The sequence below is a fragment of the Eucyclogobius newberryi genome, unplaced genomic scaffold, assembly GCF_026437365.1.
Source record: "Eucyclogobius newberryi isolate DKJ021-1_F unplaced genomic scaffold, fEucNew1.0.hap1 SCAF_12, whole genome shotgun sequence".
Lineage (NCBI taxonomy): Eukaryota > Metazoa > Chordata > Actinopteri > Gobiiformes > Gobiidae > Eucyclogobius > Eucyclogobius newberryi.
This window is the reverse complement of record NW_027315746.1, coordinates 20,724,413-20,745,079: the sequence shown is the minus strand read 5'-3', so window position 1 is coordinate 20,745,079 and position 20,667 is coordinate 20,724,413. Positions and strand designations below refer to the sequence as shown.

At 39.4% G+C, this 20,667-nt stretch overlaps 2 protein-coding genes across 3 annotated transcripts; one reads left to right on the top strand and one right to left on the bottom strand.

The window, feature by feature from the left end:
* Positions 1–164: 164 nt before the first annotated feature.
* Positions 165–9,514, bottom strand: gpsm2 (G protein signaling modulator 2). Of its 2 annotated transcripts, XM_072441361.1 has the most exons (16): positions 9,318–9,514; positions 6,749–6,778; positions 5,026–5,367; positions 3,173–3,394; positions 2,963–3,098; positions 2,691–2,830; positions 2,492–2,615; positions 2,292–2,407; positions 2,061–2,216; positions 1,821–1,929; positions 1,604–1,733; positions 1,455–1,531; positions 1,176–1,364; positions 939–1,098; positions 672–862; positions 165–583 (listed from the first exon to the last, which is right to left on the bottom strand). In XM_072441361.1, the coding sequence occupies exons 3-16, from the start codon at positions 5,091–5,093 to the stop codon at positions 410–412; spliced, it is 1,992 nt and encodes a 663-aa protein (XP_072297462.1). In that variant the 5' UTR covers positions 5,094–5,367; positions 6,749–6,778; positions 9,318–9,514; the 3' UTR covers positions 165–409. The 2 variants fall into 2 exon arrangements, with proteins under 2 accessions (XP_072297462.1, XP_072297463.1); XM_072441362.1 differs by lacking the exon at positions 5,026–5,367.
* A 1,089-nt stretch (positions 9,515–10,603) lies between these two features.
* On the top strand, positions 10,604–18,848 carry LOC140355836 (uncharacterized). The gene is made up of 18 exons (XM_072440479.1): positions 10,604–10,790; positions 11,000–12,060; positions 12,296–12,371; positions 12,528–12,661; positions 12,744–12,803; positions 12,897–13,030; positions 13,108–13,285; positions 13,746–14,044; positions 14,174–14,306; positions 14,380–14,471; positions 14,649–14,842; positions 14,930–15,026; positions 15,111–15,269; positions 15,369–15,472; positions 17,997–18,128; positions 18,278–18,371; positions 18,439–18,604; positions 18,687–18,848. Exons 1-18 carry the CDS (start codon positions 10,604–10,606, stop codon positions 18,846–18,848), a joined length of 3,462 nt encoding a protein of 1,153 aa, XP_072296580.1.
* The last annotated feature ends 1,819 nt before the right edge of the window (positions 18,849–20,667 follow it).

Below are 20,667 nucleotides of genomic sequence, written 5' to 3'. Positions count from 1 at the left end.
ATATTTTGAAAACAGTTGATCAACTTCACAACCACACAACAAACACACAAACATTTAGCTACATGAGAGTGCTTTAGCTTTCATAGCATTTCTAACACGACTCTGAGTGTCACCACATTGATGTGGTACGGCAGTGGACTGAAGAATAAAAAAAAAATTGTGATTATATACAAAATATACAAATTGGGGTAAAATGAAAATTGGACCACACATAGTTTCCCTGAATAAATAATGTGTTGCTCTGCAGTTTACAACATACTTATTTCATACTGTAAAACTGGCAATGCTGTTAGTGCTTTGTTTTGTCCACAATGAAAAGAGTCTTGAAGTCTTTCAAACTTCATGAAACTCATCCAGTTTTTGCGGTTAATCAGTGCCAAATTGTTCATGTTGTGCTTTAAATTTGAGTTTAATTGGAGCTGGGTCTTGTAGTGTTGGTCGACAAAGGCAGGGTTACGCGCTGTTCATCCATACGTTTCGCCTGGGAACGCATAATGAGACTGAAGAAGTCCTCGTCTGGCACTGTTGGCCCACGAACTTGAGGGACGGGTAAGGCACAGCGCTGGTCATCCAAACGAGACCCCTGGATGAGAAACAAATGGAACAGTGGTCGGTAGGGGCTTTAAAACTGATTATAATGAAATAATGTACAAGAAGTGAACACAACATACCTGGCACTTAACGAGCATGTCAAAGAAGTCATCATCAGGTTCAGCCTTGTCTGCGTTTGCCATTAGGTGGCTAAGCACGGCCTGGCTCCCCCTTTGATTCATCCTCAAACCTGGGAGACTTCCACCTGGAGCTGCAGACTCCTCCAACCGCCGGCCGTGTGCGGAGGACACATTTGCCGACTCGGACACGGCTGCAAATTGGAATAAAAATAACCTGAGTGACTTCTTTTTTTTTGTCAGACATAATATATCTTATAGTGTTATTACATTTCCTCATGGTTCTGGGTGGCGAGTCTTGGCTACTGTTCAGTGACATTCTGCTGCTCTTATCCTGTACGGAGCAGCGCTGGTCGTCCATGCGGCTGCTCTGAAAGCGACTGAGCAGGTCAAAGAAACCCTCGTCTCCCAATGTCTCAGGGCTCAAACGCTACGACAAACAAAGAAGAAACAAAAACATCAAATAGGAGAAAATAAATAGTTACTAATCAGCCAGGTTGTACATACCTTCTGTGGTCCCTGCACACTGGCCTGACTTGTATCCAGTGTGTTGCTGGTGTCTTGGAGGACTTTACTAGAGCCACCGGACTTGTACTTCTTGCCACGCAGACGATTAACAAAGAACAGCTTGGAGGAGACTTTTCCCAAAGATGGTTTGGACGGTTTGGTCAAGATATCACTATTCCACTTCTGACCCTCGAATAGATAAAAAAAATAGAATATTGTTACTAAAAATGAAAAATCGAATTAAATCTCACAGTCGGATACATTAAAGTCAGTTGTTACATTTGGTTTATCCGGAGTGAGAGGCATCAGCTCCAGGTTCTCCATGCTGCGTCTTCTGCTTAATCTGGGTCTGGCTCCTATAATGACATATCATTGATAATTAACTAAGCTACTCAAATAAAAATGATTACCCCCGTTGATGTTGTTACCGTGTGCTTTGTAGTCTGCATCCTTGTTGTCGGAGAGAGTGGAGTCATTTGTGCTGTAACTGAGACCCAGCACCATTTGGAGATCCGAAACGTTCATACGAGCCGTCAGTTCCCCACTTCTGTCCCCCGTCTGCGGCGGAAAGGGACAAGAATATGCTTGTTTCACTCTTTTGAATGTTTAACACCTGTAAATCACGTCAGTATTATTCTGGCCTACCTCTCTACATATCTCCAGGTGTTTTTCTGCAAAGTGCATGGCCTGGTCATGGTTTCCCAGAGCGGTGTGAGCATTCCCCAAGCTCCAGCACGCCCGTCCCTCTCCAATCCTTTAACAGCACAGAATTATACAGACGTAAAACAAATATATATAACATTGAATTATAACCAGGTCCAGCAAAAGTTTTAGGCTTATATAATAAAAGGAACCTAAAGTGTGTGTTGAATGTGGACCCATTACCTGTCATTAAGGTCTTGAGCGATGATGAGGTGTTTGAGGTGGTAGTCGATGGCCCTCTCATAGTCTTGCAGAAGTGTGTATGTGTTTCCCAAACTATAGCAGGCCTGAGCCTCCACAGCACGATCCTTCAGCTGCCTGGCCAGCTGTAAAGTCCGCCTAAATCATGGAGCCAGATCACACTCAATAATGCTGTCACGATAAAGATGTACATCATGTGTTAAAGAGGCCTACTTGTAATGTTCAGCTGCCACTTCAAACTCCCCCAAAAATATATAGGCATTCCCTAAATTGCAGTAAGCGCGTCGCTCAGCTGAACGGTCTCCAAATTCTTTTGCAATAAGTAGACGCTAAAAACAAAAAGTTGGATTATTTTTTTATTTTTTTTTCACAGACATGCATATGTATAGCCATATGTATAGTAAAAAACAAACCTGTTCATGAGATGAAACAGCTTTGCGGAAGTTCCCCAACAGGTAGTGTGTGTTTCCAACATTTCCATATGTTCTGCCCTGAGCAGCCCGGTCTCCAAGCTCTTTCACTATGGCCAAGTTCCCTCTGGAAGTGAGGATTATTTATTTTACAAAAACATAGATGAACATTACCGTCCCATAGCTTCTTACAAATACATACTCATAGTATTCTGCTGCTTTGCCAAGAGCTGCCATAACTTCTTCAGGAAAATCACCAGGTTCAGCCCCACTCCAACCGATGCTCTTGCCTTTGGCATGGTATACATTACCAAAGTTGTACAGAGCTCTTGCCTGTCCAACCTAACATAAAGAATAATTTACTATCGGTGCTTTATATTTAACATATCAATGAAATTTCCTCATGTGTGGACAATAAAGGAATATCTTATCTTATCTTATAAGAGATGAATGACTGTTATGCTGTTGTCTCACCTTGTCATTTATGTCCCTTGCTATGTCCAAGTGCCTTTGAGAACAGACTAAAGCCTCATCAAAGCGCCCCAGCACCTTCAGAGTGTTTCCAAGGTTTCCACTAGCTTTGGCTTCTCCGATAAGGTCACCAATTGTTCTACATGTACAAGAAAAATCGCATCAACAATACGTCATGCTTTGGTTTTCTTGTGGGGTTCCTCCATGTCCTACCTGGTCAGTGTGAGATCGTGACGGTGAAACTCCAGAGCTTTGGCATAGTCATGCAGATGGAAGTAGGCATTACCCAACTGGCTGTAGATGGCACTGAGCACCTGTAGGTCCTCTGTACCAACCTGGATGGCAGCTTCAAAGAATGAGACCCCTGCTCTGTAGTCACCCACCTTACAGAGCCGCTCTCCTTCCAGTGCTAGCTCCAGGCAGGAAACCTCCATCCTGCAGCAAACAACACAAGTTTACTTCTAAAACAGTCAATGCAGACATTAGCACCAGGTTCAACACTCAAAATACAGTTCAAACCCTGCTGAAAAGTGAATCCAGTCTACTCTGAAGTCTGAACATGTTCTTTTCAAGGCAAAAGCTCTCAAACGGAGAATGTTGTTTAGTTACTTCCTTCCGCCTACAGTGGAACGAACAATGGGTTTCGCATGGACTGTTTATGATGGGTGGTCAGAGGTCACACATCCTTTTTACCAAACTTTTAGAAATGGTGCGCGGACCTGAATTCAAAGGGAAAAACATAAAAAAGGTACTCAAAAAGATCAAATAATTGGACCGGAATATATTTTTCAATTGAATCCATTGTGTTACAAGATATCAGTTTGTGCCTGTTTCAATGTTACAATCAATGTTTCACATAACTTGTTTACCTTTTGCCCAAAATGTTCCCATACTACACAAAGTTACAATTAACACGACAAAATAAAAAATAATGCCATACTACATCAATCATTTATCATTATTAGGGATGGAAAATATATATGTTGCGATCAGTGACATCAGGGCACACAACACATGACATTATAGCCCAGAGAATTGTTAAAAGCAATCAAAAGAAATCAATGTTGAATATTGTTTTGGGTGAAAATACAAATACATACTGATTCATTCCTAATGATTGTATTGTATGAACAATGGCTTACATGATGTTGATGTCCTAAATACAAGCAAAAGCAGCTTAATGGATATTTATGAATCCTAAGTTGCAAGGACACACTGTAATTGGTGAGACTTTTATCATAAAGTAGCAAAAGTATTACTAGCGTACCTGCTGGCTTTTTGAGCTTTACGACAAGGACAGCAGCTGACACAGCAATTAAGAGGCATCCACCAGCGACTTGTTTAAACTTCCAGGGTGAACATGTTTCAATTGTATATCCATTCAAGCTTAAAGTTTTCCAATATAAAATAAAACTAAATATTAGCATCCAAAAATAATAATAACTAATGCTTTCTTAATGATGGCATCAATAATATGACTCCTTTGCTTTGACGTCAGATATAAAAATATGCTTCACACGTACAATACCAAGATTAGCTTTGCCTACAAGGAAACAGCTGATGCAGTATTTGTGTGACTAATCAGCTTGTGTTTCTTTGAGGCTCTCTCTTCTGACCTGGTCACCTCAGATAATAGCTAGAGCACACAAGACAGATTACACCAGCTAAGTGGCTTTATAGAGACAGTACAATAAAGTCGGTATGGTCCGATTATATTCATAAACAGTATAGCAAGTATAAATATGTTTCCTGGAGAGTACAGCTGCTCTATTCAGGCTTCTGTGGTGATCAACAAAGGAAGCAGTGTTTAATTTTTCAGTGCTTCGTAAATATTGAAACAAGAAGACGAAGCCCATCCAATTTGGCGGGTAGCACCTGTTGCTGGGGCTATTTAGCTGGATTAGTACAGACAATTCAGCTGTGACAAACTTACAATAAACTATAACAGCAAGGACATTTATTCTGCTATAGAAGATAAACAAAGGATTGCCAACCTAGCATTTGCACCATACAACACTAATGAAAATGATATAATTAACAACTGTTGAAACTGAAGAGGCCCCTACCTGTAGCGAACGTGAAAGGATTGCTCCTCAGGTTGCATGCTAACTACTGTGCCACCACCGGTATCCATTGAAGTGCATAATATGAGAGAAAATCCCAGGCTTGTTCCGAAAAAAAATGTTCCGTTCAGAAATTTAAAGTTGGAGTAAAAAAAAGTTTTCACACAAAGTCGGCAAAAAACAGTCTCAATTTAAAAAGCACTGCGTGTGATTGGCCCATGTCAGATATGGACAAAACAAAACACGCGGCCGTTTACACAGTGGATTTCTGAGCAGCCGTCCACAGGCCGCATTCATATAGTGTGTGTTTTGCGTCACTGCCTCTCAATCTCCCGTCAGAGGGCTCTGTGGAGAGAACACAAGATGCTGTAGGTGAAGCCTCTTTCCTTTCTGAGCAGATGATGCCATGGCAACACCAAGCAAACAGCAGCGTGCACAAATGGGGCAGGCAAGAAGTAAGGGAGCAGGGCGGGCACTGTCTAATACGGTGATTTACAAGGTTTGAGGATTTGCATGTCTGCAAGGTGAGCAAGTCATGGGAGAAACAGCACTGTAAACAAACTGCGCAAAGAGAAACTTAAAGCTAAAAGGGAGTAAAAGCACCCAACAATAATTATCTGAACAATTTATTCTCAAAAGCTCCCAAAGTATAAATTGCAGACACTAAGGAAAAAATGCTGCATGCTTTGTGTTGATGGGGTTGTCACGTGCAAACTATGTTAAATGACTTTTAACATAAGTTACACAAACTGTTCTATGGATCATACAACATGGAGTGCCTTTCAACTGTGCATTCCAAACTATTCCATCCACCAAACGCTTACCGATTGGAAACTTTCACAACAATCCAATGTTATAAATGTTAAAGGTGGTATGGATGATTTTTTTCAGCATTTTTTTTTATCATATTTCCTCGTGGCGTGGATAAATCATTTGTCCTGCCACATATCAATCATAAAACGCACCTATCGCTCACCTCTAGCCGCGTCAGGCTCGTCCCCACGTTTCCGCGTGTCTAAGCGCATGGATCTATCATAATATAGTTCCCTCAGTGTACGGGGCAAAATGAAGACGGAGAAAGACAGTTCGAGCTGACGCAGAAGTGGACAGAAATCTACGGGAGACGAGAGATGCGATGCGCTCCGTTGCGCTAATAAACAAACGCACGTGTGTGTTGTATCAGTCCGCACGGGGGAGGGCGCATGCGCACTTCCGCCTGCGTTCTCAAATCGCCGAAAAATCGTCCATACCATCTTTAAACTACTAATTTGTGCTTTGAGAAACTCCTTTCTCTGCATTCATAACTGCTAAAACTATTCATTATTAAATCAGACGAAAGCAAAAAAAAAAACTCCTGCAAGTTACAAAAAAATTCCTTGGACTGGACGTGTTATGCCAGGCCATTTATAGAATTTATAGACAGTCATAATGGGAATGAACAGAAGAGACTCATGTCAAAAGATTTGAACTAGAAGAGAATGGCACATTGAAGATTCCAATTTCCAGCACATTTGATTTTCAAGCGTTGAACTAAAATAAAGAATCATGCGTGCAATCTATCTTTCTTAGATCTTCTCTTTCTTTGTGCTTTCGACCCATTGATGCACGAAAATGACAACCTCTCATTGCAAGATCTAAAGATAGAAGCAAGACTCAGCTGTGCACTACTACACATGAGTAAGCAAAAGCATAAGCCAAAACAACAACTCAGCATTTCAGTACTTACCTATAATTTCTCCACACACGCACAGGGAATCTGTCGAGAAAAAAAAAGAAAGAAAAAAAATGAATGAATGAATGACAAAAGAAAGAAATGTATGGAACTTAATTGTAATAATAATACTTATAGCTTGATAAGCCAAAATGTGTCAAACAGCAGAACATGACAAACACGTAGCATTTACTCCCGTGCAAGATGTGAGCATGGATATGAGGCAAATAAGCAGACAATAACAATAAGATATCACACAGTGCATTGTAAAGGTCATCTACAACTTATATAACGTTATGTGCCAACTCCATATGATGTCTATGGACTAACTATAACTCCATATAATGTCTATAGGCTAACTATAACTCCATATGGTGTCTATGGACTAACTATAACTCCATATAATGTCTATAGGCTAACTATAACTCCATATGGTGTCTATGGACTAACTATAACTCCATATAATGTCTATAGGCTAACTATAACTCCATATGGTGTCTATGGACTAACTATAACTCCATATTATGTCTATGGGCTAACTATAACTCCATATGGTGTTTATGGACTAACTATAACTCCATATGATGTCTATGGGCTAACTATAACTCCATATGGTGTCTATGGACTAACTATAACTCCATATTATGTCTATGGGCTAACTATAACTCCATATGGTGTCTATGGACTAACTATAACTCCATATTATGTCTATGGGCTAACTATAACTCCATATGGTGTCTATGGACTAACTATAACTCCATATTATGTCTATGGGCTAACTATAACTCCATATGGTGTTTATGGACTAACTATAACTCCATATGATGTCTATGGGCTAACTATAACTCCATATGGTGTCTATGGACTAACTATAACTCCATATAATGTCTATGGACTAACTATAACTCCATATAATGTCTATGGGCTAACTATAACTCCATATAATGTCTATGGGCTAACTATAACTCAATATGATGTCTATGGACTAACTATAACTCCATATGGTGTCTATGGACTAACTATAACTCCATATAATGTATATGGGCTAACTATAACTCCATATAATGTCTATGGACTAACTATAACTTCATATGGTGTCTATGGACTAACTATAACTCCATATAATGTCTATGGACTAACTATAACTTCATATGGTGTCTATGGACTAACTATAACTCCATATAATGTCTATGGGCTAACTATAACTCCATATGGTGTCTATGGACTAACTATAACTCCATATGGTGTCTATGGACTAACTATAACTCCATATGGTGTCTATGGGCTAACTATAACTCAATATGATGTCTATGGACTAACTATAACTCCATATAATGCCTATGGACTAACTATAACTCCATATGGTGTCTATGGACTAACTATAACTCCATATAATGTCTATGGACTAACTATAACTTCATATAATGTCTATGGACTAACTATAACTCCATATAATGTCTATGGACTAACTATAACTCCATATGGTGTCTATGGACTAACTATAACTCCATATAATGTCTATGGACTAACTATAACTCCATATGGTGTCTATGGACTAACTATAACTCCATATAATGTCTATGGACTAACTATAACTCCATATAATGTCTATGGACTAACTATAATTCCATATAATGTCTATGGGCTAACTATAACTCAATATGATGTCTATGGACTAACTATAACTCCATATAATGTCTATGGACTAACTATAACTCCATATGGTGTCTATGGACTAACTATAACTCCATATAATGTCTATGGACTAACTATAACTCCATATGGTGTCTATGGGCTAACTATAACTCCATATAATGTCTATGGACTAACTATAACTCCATATGATGTCTATGGGCTAACTATAACTCCATATAATGTCTATGGGCTAACTATAACTCCATATAATGTCTATGGACTAACTATAACTCCATATGGTGTCTATAGGCTAACTATAACTCCATATGGTGTCTATGGACTAACTATAACTCCATATGGTGTCTATGGGCTAACTATAACTCCATATAATGTCTATGGGCTAACTATAACTCCATATGGTGTCTATAGGCTAACTATAACTCCATATAATGTCTATGGGCTAACTTCTATAACTCCATATAATGTCTATGGACTAACTATAACTCCATATAATGTCTATGGGCTAACTATAACTCCATATGGTGTCTATAGGCTAACTATAACTCCATATAATGTCTATAGGCTAACTTCTATAACTCCATATAATGTATATAGGCTAACTTCTATAACTCCATATAATGTATATAGGCTAACTTCTATAACTCCATATAATGTCTATGGACTAACTATAACTCCATATAATGTCTATAGGCTAACTTCTATAACTCCATATAATGTCTATAGGCTAACTTCTATAACTCCATATAATGTCTATAGGCTAACTTCTATAACTCCATATAATGTCTATAGGCTAACTTCTATAACTCCATATGGTGTCTATGGACTAACTATAACTCCATATGGTGTCTATGGACTAACTATAACTTCAGAAGAGGTAACATTATGTGCTAGCTAACTTAGCGCTTAGCAGGAGCTGGGTTGGACTTACGTTGGTCGATCCAGTTTGAACACAGGCAATCTCTTTTCTTCTTTTCTTGGCGCAATTGACAATTATTAAAACATGAGCGTCGTAAGGTTTGAGAGAACTCTACACTAATCTGTATAAATCTACATCGCATCGTCAGGTTTTAGAAAACTTTGTTGTTCATTTTACTTACATGAGTGTCGCAAAACCCTTCCCTACATCGTTTTTGTGTCTTTCCCTCGTGACCAATCAGAAAAGGATATTCAAAGATAGTCACGCCTACAATGCGGCCCAAGAACCAATGGCATTTGAACAGAAAAAAGATGACGTAGTGGGTACTCCACTATTCCACTGATGTCACGATGGTCCTGCATGGATCTACTACAGTGGTCCTTGGGCAAAATGAGGCCCTCAGACAAGTTTTTGTTGGCCTTTAGATGAAGTGGCCGAGATTGCCATTGGTAGTACTTATTACCATATTTTAGACATCTGACATCATTAGCTCAAAAAAATATTCGAATAAAACAGAACCAACGTGTAGGTTCTCAGCCTGATAAAAGGTGTGAGAGCACAGTCAAACCTCTGATAAACACCACGTGACTGAATCACTGCTTTGACCATAAGTCTGTAGCCCTTTGCTTCAAATTTTTACATCAGTATGTGTTCCTGTTTGCAAAAAGTTTGGACACCCATGATCTATATTATAATATGTGAAGTCCATAAACGTGACACATGCCGTAACAATTGTTCTGTTTTTATCTATAAGCAATTAACAGTAGAAAAGATGCTTAATTTACTTACTTTAATCAGACTGCTCAGACATGAAATACAAACATGATATAATATTCTTGATAATCTGCTGAGCTAATTGTCAAACTTCATGAGATAATTCACCAGGATCACTTAGCAACCATTCACCTGTAAGCTGCCATTTGGGCCCAGACCAGACGTCCAGCGTTGCCTTGTGCATTATTGATGATGCTACTACAGAAACAGAGCCTGTTCAAGACTGTCACAAAGACACTGTGTAGGCATGGAGATACATTCAACAGACCTTTGGAAAGTATTTGTACTCGTTTGGGTATTGCTGCAGAATGATTTCAAGTAAGTTCAAATAAAAGTAGGTCTCTTAGATACTCATGTTTTACTGAAGTGAACATTTCATCCATTATATCTTGTCATAAAGGCTTGTGTTGTCTGCTGGCAGGTTGTGTTGCTTGGTGATGAATGATGGCCTATCCTTGTTTTACCACCTACATGGGACACAGGTAAATTAAGAAGCCAATAGTCGCACAACTCTATAAGTCCTCATGGAGGGACGACCAGGAGTACTGGATGATGAGCCGGTGGTTTTATGGGAAAAGTATATTCAGCAGAGTATCATTGTGGACCTTAGTGAAGATGAGAGTATCCACTTAAGTGATCTGGAGAGTTCTCTGGCTTGTCACATCTCACCGGTCGAGTCAGCTCCCGCAGAGGCCAGTATTTACTTTTCAGGTAAGACACATTAAGCTGCTAATGTGTTCACAATTTAGGGCTGATGTTTACTGCAATAGTTAACCTAGGGTATTTGTCATATTTCCCCATGTGTGGACAATAAAGGAATATCTTATCTTATCTTATATTTGTCATACAGGTACTTCTTTGCTGAAGCACTTTGTATGTAAACTATTTTCCTGTCAAAGTAAACTTGTTTCTATTTTCAGGAATTGCAAATCCGTCTGATTATGACATCTCTTCAGTGTCTGTTATCAATGGGGGACATGTGATAAATCCTCACACCATCAGCAGTGAGCTGCCCGTGTCTGTCCAGAGACCAAACACAGAAGTGCAAGATGTCCCCTCCCAAAATCTGTCTCATGACGACCCAGGGCAGAATACCAGTGACGAGGACCACGAGGAACTGCCGTACGATGACCTCGGAAGCCTCTACTTTAACCATGTTCCCAACTCAGACATGAGCCAAGGTGGAAGACAAACAAGTTGTGGTGATCCGAATTTCAATGAACCAATAATAAAAACTGATGTTAGTAATGTCAAGCCCACATTTAAAGCAATAGAAAGCTTGGCGGAAAATGCCTCAGCTAACCAGGACAAAGCTTCACACACAGAAGATATTTCCATTAAACAGTTAATTTCTAAAGATGATTTGTTAGGATCCGGCCGGCTCATTGAAGCAGAGACCCTTCCAGAGGTTTCATTATTAGATAGTATGGATGATACTGTTTATAGCAGGGCTTCAGTGCACAACAGCAAGCCTTGTTACCATGGTTTAACATCAATTTGTGAGACTAATCATAACAACTCTGAGCAAAAAAGCAATGAAAATGGGACTGGAAGTTTAATACAAACCAAAAATATAAATAATGATGGTACATCATCTATAGCAGAGAATGTGTTATTATATTTAGCAAGCGATTGCTCCAAGTATCCAATTATCTGTGATACTGTGTCAGACGAAGCTGAAGAGGAACTTGAAAACAACAAAGCCCCACTTCTGCGTGCCAGATCATTCAATGAGATTAAATATGGTCAGGGTCAAGTTCACTATCCATTGCCCGATTTCTCCAAAGTGGCCCCCAAAGTAAAAATTCCTAAAACTCCGAAAGAATCACCCAAATCAATGCCACAGCCTCCAAGCACTATTCACAGAACCCACTCATCTCCTGAGATGTTAGATCTGGTGAGCAGAGTCCTGGAGGATTCAGCGCTTGTCTTCATTGAGCCTGACACATCTGCATCACCAGCACTTGAGCAGCACCTACAGGTAGAAATGTTTTATATTTAGATGTGAACCATAACTCATGCATCTTTTTGGGAGAGTAATTTGAATCTTTTCTTAGGCTAAATATGACAAACTTCTGACTAAATATGCTGAAGCAGAGACTCTCATAGATCAGATGAGATTGGGGACAAAAGTAATATTTATTATCTGTTAATTGTTTGTGTTTGGAAAAACTATCTTTCAAGCAAACACATAATTATCCTTTTTATGTTTACAGGTCGCTGCTGAGCCACGACTTTGTTTTGATGGCAGCCAGGACTACGTAGCTGAAGGATCTTTACTTAATCCTTTAGGTTTGTTCCTGTGTGTTCAATGGCAGGTCTAAACATGCATCTTGTTCAAAGTACTTCAGGTTCAGCTGGTTTCTAGAGATGCTTTAGCACAAAATATCAAATGGTATCCTTAAACTACCCTGTATACTGACCAGTGTGCCACTGTTTGCCTTTCAGATAAATCGGATAAAGTACCCACAGTTACCCAGTGCACAGACACAGCTTCTCCAGTGAAGTCTGAAGTGGGACCCAGTGATGGAGAATTAATGACATCAGAGCTCTCTAACATTGTCACACAATTCATGCAAAATGTAGTTCCCCTCATTGTGCAACCATACTTAAGTTTTGTTAAAAAAAGAACCCCAAAACAACTCAACTTGCTTTTGTGTTAAGGTAGAGGCATTTAAACTTAATGTAAGCAACAAATCGATAAACCTCGAGGATCAGCAAATGGTAAGCCCAGTTTTAACTGGGAATAGGCCAATAGCTATTGGATAAAAACAACATATTACAACATAAAACATAAAAACAAACCCTTTTTTTCAGATGTTGAGTATTTTGATGGAGGCACTGGACCAACTGGAAAGAAAGTACATAAATAAGAAAGAAGAGCACAGAGCTTTGGAGATGCAGAAATATATGGGGATTAACAGGAACACCGGCACGTTTGACCCTGACAGGTAACGCTCACACTTAATTAATTATTAAGTGTTGTTTGTAGTTATGATTTTACTGATACATGATTGTGATTGTGTAGGCTGGTGGAGGGGGGTATTTTCAGATTAGGAATGATTCTTGATGACACAAAGGAGATGATATCCAAGAATGTATGTGAACAGATTTCACCTCCTCAGTGTTCATCCACTCCACTATCATTCAATGTCCACATCCAACCGCATGTGCTGTGCTTGTCCCCACCACTGGCTCTGCAGGAGGTAACACAGTTTTGTTTTTTTATCTTGTCTCTTTATCTCCTTAATAAGATTTTATATATAAACACTAGGGGGCGGTATGGCTCCAGGGAACTCTGTAGGTGTGAAACAAGTTAATTCACCTTTTTCATTACAGTCAATATTGTTATGGTATATAAATATTTAGGGTTCCCTCAAAAAAAAAAAAAAAAAAGTTAAGACTTGGACTAAATGTCACATAATTTCACATAAAGTAAATGACAGCTCACGTTACATCTTTCTCCTTTGCGGTCAATGAGGTGGAGGACACAGCAGACGCTAGAACAGATCATTTATTTACTGAGTATACCAGAAATACAGAATTACACTGCCATTCAAGGTACGTATCACTTTCCACATAGTAGCAGCTATATACCTGTATTTCCATTGAATGTTGTGTTAACATAATATTACCAGTGCACCATCAAATCAAAAGCTATAACGCATTGATCCTATTTGTATTGCTTCTTTACATAATGGGCATGTGCTCAGTCTTCCTGTTGCCCTATACTGTTTCAGCTCCACTGCTGGTGTAAGGTTGCTCCACAGTGAGGGACTGTGTTTGTTTGTCCTCAGGTCGCCACACACTTTTCAGAAGGGCTGTTTAACTCCCTCATTGGAAGACAAAGAACAGCAAGATGAAGAGTCAGTTGTGATAGAAGGGACTGACTACAGTAACATCCTTGCTTACTTTGATGTGACCGATGCCAGTCCTGGGGAAAACCTAGCAGCAGACAGTAACAGGTTGGTGGATTGTAATATTGGTTTGCCATTTTGCCATTATTGTCATGTATAGTTTTTAATAATGCAAAAAATGTCCATAATGTTGAATTGTGTGCATGTTAAATCAATATACCCTTGCTGGTCTGGCAGCGCACAGAAGAGAGCGCTACACCTGGCATCTGATCGGGACAATTGTGCCAGTTTATCTGTGGAAATCTCTTCTTCCAGTGAAGCTTCTAAAGGCAGTAACAATAAACCACCATTCAAAACATCAGTGTCACAGGTCAGTCCCCTCTTCACCCAGGGCAAGGGCTATAGCAACACTGAGGTGACTGATTTAGTTTTAAATTATACAGAGAAACGTGAGCCTGGAGACAGATAGTGGATTTGGAAGTTCTTACTTGAATCAATCTGCATCCGGCTCTTTTCAGCAACATCTGAATGAAAGGTAAAAGCAGAGGAAACATGTAATTCACTCATTTATTGTCTATATCAAATACATAATGGGATGGACAAGAACTATGCACTTTCTGTTCTATGACGATTGCTTGAGTATTAAATGTTGTCTGCACAATTAAAATATGTAAAGTTGGTTTTGCTGATATTTCATTTGTTCATATTATAGATTTCACTATCAGAAGGATCCTGTAAGCAGCACAGATAGTGAGGATTCATGTTCCAACCTCCAGACAACCATCGAGCCAGTCACCAAAACCCAAAGAGCTCTGTCTTCTGTGAGGTCAGAACTGCCAGGGGCATCACCTTCGGTCCAGCAGTGGGTCGAGAGCACAAATAAAGAGGGTCTATTCAGAGAACAAGGTAACAGCTGCAAGCTTTGCTACTTCACCCACTTTGCCTGTGAATGAATGTTGTGTGTGCAAAACTGACATTTATGGGCCACTGTAGGTACCAAACACAACCACGTGTCTGAGTCAGTATCTGTACCTCACCTGGGCAGAATGGACAAACAGAGAAGTCCAGTGCATTCCTGTCCCTGTAACAAGTGAGTCTGTGCATCACAGTCTATTACATCGCAGCGGCACACAATTTAGTCATTGCACTTACTACTATTCCTCTGATTGGGCAGTGAGGCTATTCTAGTCTTACAATCAGAAGTATCCCGACTGAAGAAAGACATGAAGGAAGGCCTCATTCAGTTGCCATACCTCGCCGACAAGCTCGACTACCTCACCTCAAAATACCGACAGGAGCGTATGACTAAGTCAAGATCAAGGAGCCAACAATGGTCATTTACAAACTGCTGCACATCCATCACATGCTAATATTATTATACAAAATACTTTCAGTTGCTTGACTTATAGTGCTAAATATATTTTCTCTACAGCCCATTAAAGTCACCCACTATTGGACAAACCTTGAGCAATACTTTCTCAAGTCCAGTCAAGTTAGAATGGATGTCTACACACATAGATCCTGGCAGAAGCAGAGGTAAAGGACACACTCTAGATCTCATAATTACAAAGGGGGTAAATATTTCAAATGTTGATGTGATCGATGTTGCTCTGTCTGATCATTTCTGTGTCTTCTTTGACCTGTCTGTTTCTCCCAAACCTCCGGTTGGTCCTGCAGTTGTTCAGAGGAGACACATAAGTGATGGCACAGGTGCACTGTTTATGGAAATGATAAACTTCGAAAATGTCTCATGTTCTAATGTAAATGATTTGTTGAACTCTGTTACATCTAGTGTTTTGAATGTTCTGGACACCATCGCCCCTATAAAGGCTAAAATGGTTAAAAATAAGCAGAAGGCGCCGTGGAGAAATGATGATTCGGTCAGGGCACAGAAAAGGGAGTGCCGCAGGGCCGAACGGAAATGGCGCACGTCAAAGCTCCAGGTTCAAAAAGAGATTTACAAAGAAAAGCTGAATATGTACAACCTAATCTTATGTAGAACTAGGGAAAGATATTTTTCTGAAATAATTGGAAGCTGCAGTAACAACTCGCGTGTCCTGTTTGCCACAGTAAACAGATTAACAAACCCTCCAGCTCAGCTGCCGTTAGAACTCATTTCCACATCCAAGTGTAATGAGTTTGCATTATTCTTTAATGACAAAGTTCAGGGCATTAAAAATGCTATAAATCCCACAATGCAAAAAATTACCCTAAAACCACCAAGACACTTAGAGCTGACTCACTTTGCACCAGTAACTGACAAAACTGTCCATGAGATCATCACCAGTCTGAGTTCATCTACATGCTGCCTTGATGTGTTACCCACCAAATTTCTAAAGTCTGTGCTGAACAGTTTGTTAGCACCACTCACTCACATAGTTAACATGTCGCTTCAATCTGGAACATTCCCAATGTCTTTGAAAACTGCGGTCATAAAGCCTCTCCTAAAGAAGAGCAGTCTTGATGCCGCAGTACTGAGTCATTACCGGCCCATCTCTAATCTGCCATTTTGGGGCAAAGTCCTTGAAAAGGTTGTTTACCAACAGCTCACAGATTTCCTCTTAATAAACAACTCATTTGATGTTTTTCAGTCAGGTTTTATACCTCATCACAGCACTGAGACTGCTCTTGTCAAGGTGACAAATGACATCCGCCTGAACACTGACACGGGCAAAGCCTCAGTCTTAATTCTGTTAGATCTGAGTGCTGCTTTTGACACTGTCGATCATGGGATCCTCTTACAGAGACTAGAGGACTGGGTGGGCATCACTGGCACTGCCCTAAACTGGTTAAGGTCCTATCTGGAAGACAGGAAGTACTTTGTTGAAATTGGTAGCTGTGTCTCAGACCACATGACCCTGACCTGTGGAGTGCCCCAAGGGTCAGTCCTGGGTCCCCTTCTGTTCAACCTCTACATGCTGCCGTTGGGTCAGTTGATACGCAGTGAAAATGTGTCCTATCACAATTATGCAGACGACACTCAGATCTATGTTTCACTATCGGCAGGTGAATATGGACCAGTAGATTCACTCTGTCACTGCATCCAACAGATCAGTTTGTGGATGCAAAACAACTTTCTCCAGCTGAACTCAGACAAGACTGAAATAATCGTTTTTGGCCCACAGAAACAAAGAGAAAGTGTTAGCGGTCACCTCCAGAGTCTCGCTCTAAAACCTACAAACCAAATTAGAAATCTGGGGGTAATAATGGACTCAGACTTGAACTTTAATAGCCACGTCAAATCAATAACATCAGCAGCTTTTTACCATCTAAAAAACATTGCCAAAATCAAAAATATAGTGTCAAAACCAGATTTAGAGAGACTTATCCACGCGTTTGTCTCCAGTAGATTAGACTACTGTAACGGCCTGCTCACTGGTCTCTCCAAACGAGCTGTAAAACAGCTGCAGTACATCCAGAACGCTGCTGCTCGGGTCCTGACTAGAACCAGGAAGTATGATCACATTAGTCCTGTTCTCAGGTCTCTGCACTGGCTCCCTGTGGCTCAGAGAATAGACTTTAAAACAGCTCTGCTTGTGTACAAGTCTCTCCATGGCCTAGCACCAAAGTACATCTTGGATATGTTAGTGCCATATGAACCATCTCGGACTCTGAGGACCTCAGGGACCGGCCTCCTGCTGGTGCCCAGAGTCAGGACAAAACATGGGGAATCTGTGTTTCAGTTTTATGCAGCTAAAATCTGGAACAGTCTTCCTGAAGATGTGAGACAAGCTTCTACTCTGACAATGTTCAAATCTAAGCTAAAAACAGTTTTGTTTAGCTGCGCATATGACTAAAAGGATTTTTTCTTTGCACTCTTCTCTTTTGTTTGTGATTTTATTAGTTTAGAAAATCAGTTGGATTGATAATTTTTAATTTAGTTAATTTTATTGTATTTCTGTAATTTCTTTGTGATTTGAATGCATTTTTCCTGCTGTGAAGCACTTTGAATTGCCTTGTGTATGAAATGTGCTCTACAAATAAACTTGCCTTGCCTTGCCTTACATCCATGTTTAAAACAAATACATCAATACTAAGTTAAATGCATGCTCATTTTTAGCTACAGACACTGAAGACACAACTGCCTCAGACATGCAGCTTGATTATTCACCTATAGAGGGCAGAAAATGCAGTGACTTTCTACATCTGGATTCTGGGCTTCACTCACCAGGAGCAGTGCCATCAAGTAGAGGTGAGAACATCAATGACCACTGATCTTCTGTTCTGAATGTACAATTTGTCCTGTAAGATAAAATAAAACATTTCATAACATGCTAATATAAAGTAAAAAATACCTTATTACTATTAATATAGTTTTGTACACATATTTGTGCTCAACAGGATTTTCAGAAAGATGGTCTCCAATTTGCTCAACACCCATCCAGAAACCACTTCTCCAGGTCAACTATGGCTCGTCCAGCAGCCTGCCTGCGAGGTAAGATATCCTGAAGCATGTGTAACTGCAGGACTCATTTGTGTTTACATTGTGTAATATTTGACAGTTATAAACTGAGGGAGAATCCACTACAACCAGCAGCCTATGACCGGAAGAGATCCACCCAATCAGACACTGCCCTCCTGCCCAGCAATGTCTTCTTTCAGCACACGGTGTCTCCTCTGTCTGCACCCTCAAAGTTAGACAGAACAAGCAAGCACAGTAAAAACAAAGTAATTATGTTAACTAATATAATAAAAGTCTAAAACAACTTATTAACATTTGTATATATATTAACCTACTCTTGACCATTAGGAAGAAGATATCCACCGGACTCTTGATAAGGCTATTGAGGCGGCCCGCAGCATGAAGAAGACCACTGACCGTATGGCTAAAAGTCTGTCTGCTGACTTACCCAAAGCAAGCCAGAAAAAGTTGTATAAGGGCAAGAAAAAGAAAAAGAACTATGATCTATAACAGAACTGCAATAACATAATGGGCCATTAAAGTATTTATATCGTTACAGTAGTTATAGTTTACCTGTTCACATATGTTTATTGTAGTGTCTTTAAGGTATGTATATAAGGTATATTATAATACAATATGTATTATTTGTACATTGTTCAATGTGTAATTAAATATATGATATAGTTGCACCCATAAGCCCTTATACTACCCACATAATATAATTATGTTCTATATCTTGACATACCATGCATACAGTCATATATACACAAATATACATAACATACATTGACATAGATAAACATACAATTTCACATTCATATTCTTGGGTTTCAGGTAAATTCTTCCTTTCTGATTTGAAGGACTTATAGCAACTCAAATCAAAATATATCTTTTGAATTGGAAAAGGTCCTCACAAAACCCTTTTGTCACTTGAGTCATTTTCATGAAAGAATACGCATGCACCCACCCATAAACAAGCACGCAATCTGACCCTATCCAAATAACATAAAGTTCAACATTTGTCACTAAAGCCTATGTTTCCTCAGTCTTCAGTGGTGTGCGCCGGTCCAGTAAATAGCACTAGATAAAAAACGCACATTTTGTCCAAATGAAACTGAATCAGATTGGTGTTATTTTACATTCCAGGAAAATCCCTTTTGTGCTTTTGTTCCACTGTTCCAACAAGTATCAACTTTTATCCTTATAGCTAAAAAGCTCATGTGATACCTCAAATAGGACCATCACTGCTGGCCTGTGGGTGCTGGTCTTTTTACTGAGTTTCAACTCAACTGGCTTTGCTTTTTTGTTTTGTCATATCTTGTTTCTATGTTTGTTCTAAGGCGGTATCGAGATAGTAGAGGAGTCCAAACAGTATTCTTGAAAATAAAATAAAAGTATATAATCTGAGAGACTTCAATCAGTAGAAATGAGTGCATTTTTAATGTTCTGGTTATTCTAAAGCCAGATTTTCTCTTTTGTTCAAAGAAACAACAATATATCTCAAAGTGGTCAAAAACCAGGGCAACTGGGACATGTTTTGCATTAAATCCTTTCAATTAAAAACCCTTTGTTCCAAAGGCAGGAGCAGAGTTGATGAAATCCAGTTTTGTTGAATGGAGTGAAAATCCACTTGAATATTTCGCATCACTTGTGCCACAGGAGGTACTGTAGTGTATATAACTGCATCATATATATACGCAAGTGGATGGTACTATGTTTTAGATGAGGTCAAATTAAGTTTATATAAACTATTAACAGTAGTGGTCCAAGGACAGAGCCTTGAGGAACACCTTTGTTGAGATAAGAACATTCCGATTGAAAGCCATCAGCAGAAACATCTTGAGCTCTATTTGTGAGGATTTCTGTAATCCACATTTTAGAATTTATATCAAACCCAGAAACCTCCAGACGATCCGAGAGAATACAATAATCCACAGAATCAAAGGCCTTCAAATTTACATAAACAGCAGCACATTCTTCATGATTATCCAATGCAAGAGCAATTTCATGTATAAGTGCTGTAGCAGCTGTGATAGTGCTGTGCCCCTAAAACCTGATTGGCAGTTAAATGAAGGGCACAGTGTCAAACTGTCACTCTTTGGGCCAGCATTAGCCAGGACACTCTGGGTGGAGTCTGCATGTGACTTAACAAAAACATCCTACTGACATAACTTTAGACAAAACTCCTAAAAAAACACAAAACTATGTTTTGGAAATAACATCTAAATTGCCTTCCTAAATACTTTCCCTATATATATCATTACATTTTCTGAAACTTTCATAAATCTGGCAAAACTATGGGACACTTTGTAAAAACTAATCACTTCAG